General features: G+C 44.1%; 1 protein-coding gene across 6 annotated transcripts in view; it reads right to left on the bottom strand.

Moving 5' to 3' along the window:
• Positions 1-12,027, bottom strand: part of LOC121571593 (interleukin-1 receptor accessory protein-like 1) — a 303,397-nt gene that overhangs the window by 201,658 nt on the left and 89,712 nt on the right. For all 6 annotated transcript variants that reach the window (XM_041883137.2, XM_041883141.2, XM_041883140.2 and 3 more), the window contains exon 2: positions 699-984. In XM_041883137.2, coding sequence (XP_041739071.2) covers positions 699-984 — 286 coding nt within the window. The remainder of the gene's footprint in view (positions 1-698; positions 985-12,027) is intronic.

Raw genomic sequence — 12,027 nt, 5'->3', positions numbered from 1 at the left:
CTTACCCTCCAACAAAAAGAGAATTGATTTCAGCTCAGCTGCAAATCTCCAAAGTGCTTCTCTGATTAGGATATTGGAGAACTCTTGAATCCCCCCCATACACTACATCTGAATACATGAAGCCTGAATAATTTTAACACTTTAAAACACTGGAGAACATGCTTTTCATAATGCATGTGATCTGCTTGTCTAGTGTCATACAGAAATTATTTTTAAAGTAATGGTCAAGTCTTAGAGAGGGAGAGAGTGAAGGAGAGAGGAGTGAAAGAGAGAGTACTATGTTGCCTCCAGGCCTATGAGAAACATCCACTTCAGACCCTCTCAACAGAACGACAAAAACACAACCCCTTTGATTCTGACTCAGCCAGAGAAAGGAAGGGGGAAGAGATTGTGAGAGAGAGGGAGCGCGAGTGAGAAGCGACAGCAATCAATATCACAGAGGAGTACCCACAGTTAAATGTAGAGGGATGGAGTAAAGGAGGAAGGGAGCATGTAGCCAAAAGAGTAAATAATCCCTAGTTTCCCTAGTTTGTTCCTCGTGTCTTATCGTAGCTCTAGTATCCCTACTGTCCCTCCTGTCTTACCGTAGCACGTAGAAGTTGACTAGAGCAGTAGAGCACAGTTAGTCCCTCGTGTCTTTCCGTAGCACGCAGGAATAGACTAGAGCAGCAGAGCACAGTTTGTCCCTCGTGTCTTACCGTAGCACGCAGGAGTAGAGGCCCACGTCCTGCAGGTCGGCCGGTCTGAACCAGATGGCGTCCTCCTCCTTGCTCATGCGCACGCCGTCAAAGGAGATGGGCTCCTCGAAGTCTCCGTGGCCCAGGCCAGAGCTGCGGTACCACATGAGGCTAAGGCCCACACTCTGAGCCTGGCTGTAGTTGGCCCGGATGTAGCCGTAGAACAGGGCACACTTCAGCCTCACAGGCTCTCCCTGCAGCACACGATACTTCAGGTAATCCACCGACCAGTCTGTACAGAGGTCAACTATGGAGGGAGAGAGAGAAAGAGAGACAGAGAGAGAGAGAGAGAGAGAGAGAGAGAGAGAGAGAGAGAGAGAGAGAGAGAGAGAGAGAGAACCAGGATGTTGTTATATTCTATTGACCAGTCCGTACAGCTGTCAACTACAGGGGGAGAGATAGAAGGGGATGTTGAGTTAGCTATCCTCAAGACAGAGGAGAGAGAGTTAAATTATTATTCTCTGTAGACAAGTCCGTACAGCTGTCAACTATGGGGGGGTTACACATGTTTCTACCCTACCATCATTAGTCCTTAATCAGTAAACATGGAAACAAAACAACAAAAACACACAACCATGTTGTGCACTGAGCGAGAGAATCCTACATCTGGGAAAACAGATTTCAGCTGAATTTAATCAGTGTGGCCTTAGTGGATGCTAAATCAGTGTGTGTGTGTGTATTTCTGTCTGTGCCACTTTCTGTTTTGTATTCTCTCATCTTCTCTCTTCCATTTCCATCCTAGTTTTTCACACAAACACTTTTACACCTGGAATGGTGCATGGAAGCAACTGTGACTGTCAAATATCTCCATCAGTGATGTCTGTACCCCGTAGTGCTGCAGACAGACTACCACTACTGATTAAAACACAGCCAAGACATCATACACTCAGTGATAGAGGGGAACACAGTTCTTTAGTTGGATCCCCATTAGCTCAATGTCTTCTCTCTGGACATGGTGACAGAGAGGTTAACCCATGGCCAGCAATCAGTCTACGATCACTTGTTTACAGCTTTCTGCACTTTGTGTGTGTGTGTGTGTGTGTGTGTGTGTGTGTGTGTGTGTGTGTGTGTGTGTGTGTGTGTGTGTGTATGTGTGTGTGTGTGTGTGTGTGTGTATGAAGTGCTACAGTAAAGGACCCCTGCTGTGTGCCAGTCTGACTGATACAGAACCCTCACAGGGACAACTACACTTGTAATGAATGCCCTTAATTACCAGAGCAGGAGTGTTGGTGTGTGTGTGTGTGTGTGTGTATGCGTGTGTGTGTGTGTTATATGAGTGTGTGGGTGTCTGCCCAATTATTGCTCTTAATTAGCAGTAGGCCTCACAAATCTGTGTGTATTTGTATGTGTCTGTCTGTATGTGTGTACGAGAGAGAGAGAGAGACTAATATATTAACTGTGGGATTCTGTCTAATTAACACCCTTAATTATCAGAACAGGCTCCCTTCTGTTGACACGTGTGTGAGGTTGTGATAAGGACACATACACACACACACACACACACACACACACACACACACACACACACACACACACACACACACACGCCCTTTGGAATCTGATTATGTAATCACGGAAGACATTTCTGATAAACATTACTGACATTTCTAGAACCTAGGAGATCATTGGGATTGCTTTAGAAACAGACAAGCATTGCCATTCTCATTATTCAAATGTCATCACCACACAAATCCTATATAAAGGTTTTATTCCATTCCAGGCATTGCATTGGCCGCCTTTGATAATCCAGTAGAGCATTAGATATATTGGATTGGTTTGAAGGCTATAATGAAAGTTGCCTTGATTAAGAGACAGAGACAATGCATGTAGCAGAAATAATACATCAGTTTTTTTCTTTATTGACATTAGACTGATTCTTCATTATTAAATGAAGACTCTGCCTCTCACTGTAATCTCTCTCTCTTTCTTGCTCTCTCCCTCTCTCGCTTTCTGTCTCTCTCGTACATAATTTCCATCTGCAAATCAGAAGGGACAGCTCAAGCATTATTAATTCCCCTCCACCACTTTTATCACCATTAAGGAGAAATTACATCTTTCTCTCCCTCACTCTCTCTCCCTCTACCTTTATACCCCCCCTCCTCACTCTACCATCTTCTCTTTACACATCCTTTCACAGTAATTTTAACCATTAAAATATCTCAAATAATCCAATATCACACGCTCGCGCGCGCGCACACACACACACACACACACACACACACACACACACACACACACACACACACACACACACACACACACACACACACACACACACACACACACACACACACACACACAGACAGACAGACATATAGACAGATAGACACACACACACACACTGAGAGTGTTAAATCAACACTGAAAGAGTGGGACCATATACACAGTGGCACCAGTGTTAAATTAAATAAACACTGAGAAAGTTAAATCGACACTGAAAAAGTGGGACCATATACACATTGGAACCAGTGTTAAATGAACACATTGCCTAGTGTAAAACCTTATCTAAATATTTCCCAGCGTGCCTTGCCGTTCAAGTGAATTGTAAAGTTATCACCCATAACTCTATTTGTTAGTGACAGAAACATGGTTGTTGCATTCATCAATTTTCTTGGACATCACCAAGTGAGATCCTCAGTGAATATGTTATCATAGAAATAACAAAATACGATACGTATTTCATAAGTGCTTACAGTGCATACGGAAAGTATTCAGACCCTTGACTTTTTCCACATTTTGTTACGTTACAGCCTTACTCTAAAATTTATTAAATTGTTTTTCCCCCCTCATCAATCTACACACAATACCCCATAATGACAAAGCAAAAACAGGTTTTTAGAAATGTTAGCAAATTTATTCAAAATAAAAAACGGAAATATTATATTTACATAAGTATTCAGACCCTTTACTCAGTAATTTGTTGAAGCATCTTTGGCAGCGATTACAGCCTTGAGTCTTCTTGGGACACCTGTATTTGGGGAGTTTCTCCCATTCTTCTCTCCAGATCCTCTCATGCTCTGTCAGGTTGGATGGGGAGTGTTGTTGCACAGCTATTTTCATGTCTCTCCAGAGATGTTTGATCGGGTTCAGCTCCGTGCTCTGGCTGGGCCACTCAAGGACATTCAGAGACTTGTCCCGAAGCCACTCCTGCGTTGTCTTGGCTGTATGCTTAGGCTCGTTGTCCTGTTGGAAGGTGAACCTTCGCCCCCAGTCAGAAGTCTTGAGTACTCTGGAGCAGGTTTTCATCAAGGATCTCGCTGTAATTTGCTCCGTTCATCTTTCCCTCGATCCTGACTAGTCTCCCAGTCCCTGCCACTGAAAAACATCCCCACAGCATGATGTTGCCACCACCATGCTTCACCGTAGGGATGGTATTGGCCAGGTGACGAGCGGTGCCTGGTTTCCTCCAGACGTGACGCTTGGCATTCAGGCCAAAGAGTTCCATCTTGGTTTCATCAGACCAGAGAATGTTGTTTCTCATGGTCTGAGAGTCCTTCAGGTGCCTTTTGGAAAGCTCCAAGCGGGCTGTCATGTGCCTTTTACTGTGTGCTGCAGAGATGGTTGTCCTTCTGGAAGATTCTCCCATCTCCACAGAGGAACTCTGGAGCTCTGTCAGAGTAATAATAATAATAATAATATGCCATTTAGCAGACGCTTTTATCCAAAGCGACTTTCAGTCATGCGTGCATACATGTTTTGTTTTTGTGTATGGGGTCCTGGGGATCGAACCCACTACCTTGGCGTTACAAGCGCCGTGCTCTACCAACTGAGCTACAGAGGACCACACTAAGCTACAGAGTGACCATCAGGTTCTTGTTCACCTCCCTGACCAAGGCCCTTCTCCCCTGATTGCTCAGTTTGGCCAGGCGGCCAGCTCTAGGAAGAGTCTTGGTGGTTCCAAACTTCTTCCATTTAAGAATGATGGAGACCACTGTGTTCTTGGGGACCTTCAATGCTGCAGAAATTTTTTGGTACCCTTCCCCAGATCTGTGCCTCGACACAATCCTGTCTCGGCGCTCTACGGACAATTCCTTCGACCTAATGGCTTGGTTTTTTCTCTGACATGCAACTGTGGGACCTTATATAGACAGGTGTGTACCTTTCCAAATCATGTCCAATCAATTTAATATACCATAGGTGGACTCCAATCAAGTTGTAGAAACATCTCAAGGATGATCAATGGAAACAGGATGCACCTGAGCTCATTTTTGAGTCTCATAGTAAAATGTCTGAATATTTATGTAAATAAGGTATTTCTGTTTTTTATATGTAATACATTTGCAAACATTTCTAAAAACCTGTTTTCGCTTTGTCATTATGAAGTATTGTGTGTAGATTGATGAGGATATATATATTTTTTAATCCATTTTAGAATAAGGCTGTAACGTAACCAAATGTGGAAAAAGTGAAGGGGTCTGAATACTTTCCGAATTCTGTTGCTCAATTGGTAGAGCATGGCGCTTGTAACGCCAGGGTAGTGGGTTCGATCCCCGGGACCACCCATACGTAAAAATTTATGCGCACATGACTGTAAGTCGCGTTGGATAAAAGCGTCTGCTAAATGGCATATTATTATTATATTACATAGGGTACCTTTACAGTGACAAAGTCATTTTTGGCCTAATTTCCCCCTCAATGTTTATTAATTATGGAATTATGAAAAATATTAATAACATTCCACCCATGAAGCCACTAGAGTGTGCTTTGGTCATTCAACTGCAGGAAAGGTGTACTACTCCATTTTAAATTCAGGCTGTAACACACCAACATTTTGAAATAGTCAAGGGGTGTGAGTACCTTCTGAAGGCACTGTATGTGTGAAACTCAACCAGTTTGATGAACTCAATGACAGGCTGACACATCCCACCACATCCCCACCATGCCAGGCATAGAAATCAATGTGTTATCTCTGCAGAAGGAGGAATACTACAGCCCAGACCTCTCACTGTCTCTCAAACTACATCTCCCTCTGTCTGTCTACACCATTCACATCACACACTTCTGTATAGAGAACTACAGTACTTGTATTTAGCAACCCCTTCTGCTAATTCACCTATAGTATTCCACCATATCACAAAACATCATGATCTACTGTGGTCCACACCTCCTTCTCTCTCTCGCTCAGTCCCAGAAACACACACACAAACACACACACACACACACTTCGCTTCAGTGTTCTGAGCCTTACTGCTATAGTACTGTCAGAGTACCATCTGCCATTTCACTGTAGTACAAAATTCAAAGTGCCATGACCTAACACGTCCACCACGAATATATGGGCAGGCCGCCGGACCAGACGGAATACCAGGGTGCGTTCTCAAAGCATGCGCAGACCAGCTGGCAAGTGTCTTCGTGGACATTTTCAATCTTTCCTTGTCCCAGTCTGTAACATGTTTCAAGCTGACCACCATTGTCCCTGTTCCCAAGAATTCCAAGGTAACCTGCCTAAATGACTATCGCCCTGTAGCACTCACATCTGTAATTATAAAGTGCTTTGAAAGGCTGGTCATGACACATATCAACACGATCATCCAAGACACCCTGGACCCACTCTAATTCGCTTACCGCCCCAACAGATCCACAGATGCAATCTCAATTGCACTTCACACTGCCCTCTCCCACCTGGACAAGTGGGGAAATAACTTTGTGAGAATGCTGTTTATAGACTACAGCTCAGTGTTCAACACCATAGTCCCCTCAAAGCTTATCACCAAGCTAGGGACCCTGGGACTGAACACCTCCCTCTGCAACTGGATCCTGGACTTTCTGAAGGGCCAGTCCCAGGTGGTGAGGATAGGCAACAACACCTCCGCCATGCTGACCCTCAACATGGGGGACCCTCAGGGGTGTGTGCTTAGTCCCCTCCTGCACTCCCTGTTCACTCACTACTGTTTGGCCACGCATGACTCCAACGCCATCACCGAGTTTGCTGATAGGACAACAAACTCTCCCTCAACGTCAGTACAACCAAGGAGATTATCGTGGATTACAGGAGAAAGAGGGGAGAGCACGCCCCCATCCACATCGACGAGGCTGTAGTGGAGCAGGTCAAGAGCTTCTAGTTCCTTGGTGTCCACATCACTAAAGACTTAACATGGTCCACACACACCCACACAGCAAGGTTTCCATCAGGAAAATGTGGCGCCTGACATTTGACTGGCAACATTTTTATTTAACAGATGTTTGAGAAATTTAACAGACCCCTATGCATTTGGTGCATAACCTGATTAGGGCGTCCTACCACGGTGCTCAGAATGACAGAATTCACATTTGGATTATGGTTATTCATCTTAACAGAACATTCAACTCAAGGATGCAACGTCATGTGTCCTTCTTACTGAATTCTGATGAGAACTTTGAAGATGTTACAATAACTGTCACATTTTCCAAAAAGACGAGTAAGGAACAGCAAAATCACTAGCCTATGTCAGTCTAATTTCCCCCATAGTAGAAAAGTTTACCTATTGTATTTCTCAGCTTGACATTCTGTGCGATAAAGAAATAGCCTATTCCAAACCGACTCTGAGACAGTTGTGGCTACATATATATATATATTTTTTAAAGCATTCAGGCTGATGCAACAGATCAGAACATTTAGCTTAAAATGTTGATAAACTATTATTTCTTCACATTATAAGTGCAACAATGCGCACATGGTAGTAGGCTACGTGCAAATGTTCATTCCTTAATGCAATTAGCGGAAAACACTGTTGTCAAAATGGCTTTCTGAGATACGAATAATATTACTACACAGATCATTCACGTAACGTTAGCTAGCAAGCCAGCAAGGTAATATTTGCTAGCTATCTAACATTACGCTTTAACTTGCAATGAAAATTACTTTTCTGACAAAATTATAAACGTATGATATCTGAAAATATAGCTAGACTCTTACCTGTATACATGGATGAACGCTTCACGGCAGACTAGAACCACTTTAAGTAAGGCGTCCAGTTTATTTTCCGTTTTGTTTGTAGCTAGCTACAGCTTGTTTGGCCCATTGTGTCAACTCACTGCGGGTCACACTGACCGTGTGCAGAAAATAGTCCATCACAACTTTTTCCCACTGATCTTTGCTGATAGCGCCTGCTAAATTCAGTGCAGCAATGTTGTTGAGAGCAGTAAAAATCAAATCAAATGTATTTGCCACATACGCCGAATACAACAGGTGTAGACCTTACAGTGAAATGCTTACTTACAAAAAAAGTGTTAAGTAAAAAATAGATAAGTAAAAAATAAAAAATACCAAATAATTAAAGAGCAGCAACACTTTTGCAGTTCTCCATGGCTAACGTTATATCTTTCAAAAAAGCTGCGGTAGCAAGGATAATCTACACATACTGAGCATCTCATGTTATAGACAGAAGCGTGCTACATGGCAGACCAATCCAAACTCCTCTCCCGGCATGTCCAGCCCATCCATTATCTCAGCCAATCATGGCTAGCGGGAAGGTTCCTGTCTTTTTCCGTGGCTAAACCAACTATGCTCGTAATTTAAATTGTATTTGTATTTACAGATGGCATACAAGTTTGTTATTAAGGCACATTAAAGTTCACATGATGGTAAAGGCCCATGGGCCACAACCTCTCATGCAATGCCATGCCAATTTGCCACTTGGTGGTGCTATAATGTGGCGGCAGGTAGCTTAGTGGTTAAGAGCGTTGTGCCAGTAACCGAAAGGTCACTGGTTCTAGTCCCCGAGCCGACTAGGTGAAAAATCTGTCGATGTGCCCTTGAGCAATGCACTTAACCCTAATTGCTCCTGTAAGTCGCTCTGGATAAAAGCTTCTGCTAAATGACTATCAATCAATCAATTTTATTTTATATAGCCCTTCATACATCAGCTAATATCTTGAAGTGCTGTACAGAAACCCAGCCTAAAACCCCAAACAGCTAGTAATGCAGGTGTAGAAGCACGGTGGCTAGGAAAAACTCCCTAGAAAGGCCAAAACCTAGGAAGAAACCTAGAGAGGAACCAGGCTATGAGGGGTGGCCAGTCCTCTTCTGGCTGTGCCGGGTGGAGATTATAACAGAACCATGCTAAGATGTTCAAAAATGTTCATAAGTGACAAGCATGGTCAAATAATAATCAGGAATAAATCTCAGTTGGCTTTTCATAGCCGATCATTAAGAGTTGAAAACAGCAGGTCTGGGACAGGTAGGGGTTCCATAACCGCAGGCAGAACAGTTGAAACTGGAATAGCAGCAAGGCCAGGCGGACTGGGGACAGCAAGGAGTCACCACGGCCGGTAGTCCCGACGTATGGTCCTAGGGCTCAGGTCTCTCAGTTGGCTTTTCATAGCCGATCATTAAGAGTTGAAAACAGCAGGTCTGGGACAGGTAGGGGTTTCGTAACCGCAGGCAGAACAGTTGAAACTGGAATAGCAGCAAGGCCAGGCGGACTGGGGACAGCAAGGTGTCAGCATGCCCGGTAGTCCTGACGTATGGTCCTAGGGCTCAGGTTCTCAGAGAGAAAGAGAGAACGAGAGAATTAGAGAGAGCATACTTAAATTCACACAGGACACTGGATAAGACAGGAGAAGTACTCCAGGTATAACCAACTAACCCCAGCCCCCCGACACATAAACTACTGCAGCATAAATACTGGAGGCTGAGACAGGAGCGGTCCGGAGACACTGTGGCCCCATCCGAAGAAACCCCGGACAGGGCCAAACAGGAAGGATATAACCCCACCCACTCTGCCAAAGCACAGCCCCCGCACCACTAGAGGGATATCCTCAACCACCAACTTACAATCCTGAGACAAGGCCGAGTATAGCCCACAGAGGTCTCCACCACAGCACAAACCAAGGGGGGCGCCAACCCAGACAGGAAGATCACGTCAGTAACTCAACCCACTCAAGTGACGCACCCCTCCCAGGGACGGCATGAAAGAGCACCAGCAAGCCAGTGACTCAGCCCCTGTAACAGGGTTAGAGGCAGAGAACCCCAGTGGAGAGAGGGGAACCGGCCTGGCAGAGACAGCAAGGGCTGTTCGTTGCTCCAGAGCCTTTCCGTTCACCTTCACACTCCTGGGCCAGACTACACTCAATCATAAGACCTACTGAAGAGATAAGTCTTCAGTAAAGACTTAAAGGTTGAGACCGAGTCTGCGTCTCTCACATGGGTAGGCAAACTGTTCCATAAAAATGGAGATCTATAGGAGAAAGCCCTGCCTCCCGCTGTTTGCTTAGAAATTCTAGGGACAATTAGGAGGCCTGCGTCTTGTGACCGTAGCGTACGTATTGGTATGTACGGCAGGACCAACTCGGAAAGATAGGTAGGAGCAAGCCCATGTAACGCTTTATAGGTTAACAGTAAAACCTTGAAATCAGCCCTTGCCTTAACAGGAAGCCAGTGTAGGGAAGCTAGCACTGGAGTAATATGATCACATTTCTTGGTTCTAGTCAGGATTCTAGCAGCCGTATTTAGCACTAACTGAAGTTTATTTAGTGCTTTATCCGGGTAGCCGGAAAGTAGAGCATTGCAGTAGTCTAACCTAGAAGTAACAAATGCATGGATTAATTTTTCTGCATCATTTTTGGACAGAGAATTTCTGATTTTTGCAATGTTACGTAGATGGAAAAAAGCTGTCCTTGAAACAGTCTTGATATGTTCGTCAAAAGAGAGATCAGGGTCAAGAGTAACGCCGAGGTCCTTCACAGTTTTATTTGAGACGACTTTACAACCATCAAGATGAATTGTCAGATTTAACAGAAGATCTCTTTGTTTCTTGGGACCTAGAACAAGCATCTCTGTTTTGTCCGAGTTTAAAAGTAGAAAGTTTTCAGCCATCCACTTCCTTATGTCTGAAACACAGGCTTCTAGCGAGGGCAATTTTGGGGCTTCACCATGTTTCATTGAAATGTACAGCTGTGTGTCATCCGCATAGCAGTGAAAGTTAACATTATGTTTTCGAATAACATCCCCAAGAGGTAAAATATATAGTGAAAACAATAGTGGTCCTAAAACGGAACCTTGAGGAACACCGAAATGTACAGTTGATTTGTCGGAGGACAGACCATTCACAGAGACAAACTGATATCTTTCCGACAGGTAAGATCTAAACCAGGCCAGAACTTGTCCGTGTAGACCAATTTGGGTTTCCAGTCTCTCCAAAAGAATGTGGTGATCGATGGTGTCAAAGGCAGCACTAAGGTCTAGTAGCACGAGGACAGATGCAGAGCCTCGGTCTGACGCCATTAAAAGGTCATTTACCACCTTCACAAGTGCAGTCTCAGTGCTATGATGGGGTCTAAAACCAGACTGAAGCATTTCGTATACATTGTTTGTCTTCAGAAAGGCAGTGAGTTGCTGCGCAACAGCTTTTTCTAAAATGTTTGAGAGGAATGGAAGATTCGATATAGGCCGATAGTTTTTTATATTTTCCGGGTCAAGGTTTGGCTTTTTCAAGAGAGGCTTTATCACTGCCACTTTTAGTGAGTTTGGTACACATCCGGTGGATAGAGAGCTGTTTATTATGTTCAACATAGGAGGGCCAAGCACAGGAAGCAGCTCCTTCAGCAGTTTAGTAGGAATAGGATCCAGTATGCAGCTTGAAGGTTTAGAGGCCATGATTATTTTCATCATTGTGTCAAGAGATATAGTACTAAAACACTTAAGTGTCTCTCCCGATCCCAGGCCCTCGCAGAGCTGTGCAGATCCAGGACAGCTAAGCCCTGGAGGAATACGCAGATTCAAAGAGGAGTCCGTAATTTGCTTTCTAATGGTCATGATCTTTTCCTCAAAGAAGTTCATGAATTTATTACTGCTGAAGTGAAAGCCATCCTCTCTTGGGGAATGCTGCTTTTTAGTTAGCTTTGCAACAGTATCAAAAAGAAATTTTGGATTGTTCTTATTTTCCTCGATTAAGTTGGAAAAGTAGGATGATCGAGCAGCAGTGAGGGCTCTTCGGTACTGCACGGTACTGTCTTTCCAAGCTAGTCGGAAGACTTCCAGTTTGGTGTGGCGCCATTTCAGTTCCAATTTCCTGGAAGCTTGCTTCAAAGCTCGGGTATTTTCTGTATACCAGGGAGCTAGTTTCTTATGACAAATGTTTTTCGTTTTTAGGGGTGCAACTGCATCTAGGGTATTGCGCAAGGTTAAATTGAGTTCCTCAGTTAAGTGGTTAACTGATTTTTGTCCTCTGACGTCCTTGGGTAGGCAGAAGGAGTCTGGAAGGGCATCAAGGAATTTTTGTGTTGTCTGAGAATTTATAGCACGACTTTTGATGCTCCTTGGTTGGGGTCTGAGCAGATTATTTGTTGCGATTGCAAACGTAATAAAATG

The sequence above is a fragment of the Coregonus clupeaformis genome, chromosome 40 (genome assembly GCF_020615455.1).
Source record: "Coregonus clupeaformis isolate EN_2021a chromosome 40, ASM2061545v1, whole genome shotgun sequence".
Taxonomy (NCBI): domain Eukaryota; kingdom Metazoa; phylum Chordata; class Actinopteri; order Salmoniformes; family Salmonidae; genus Coregonus; species Coregonus clupeaformis.
Note: the sequence above shows the minus strand (reverse complement) of the source record. Positions and strands in the feature narration are given on the sequence as shown.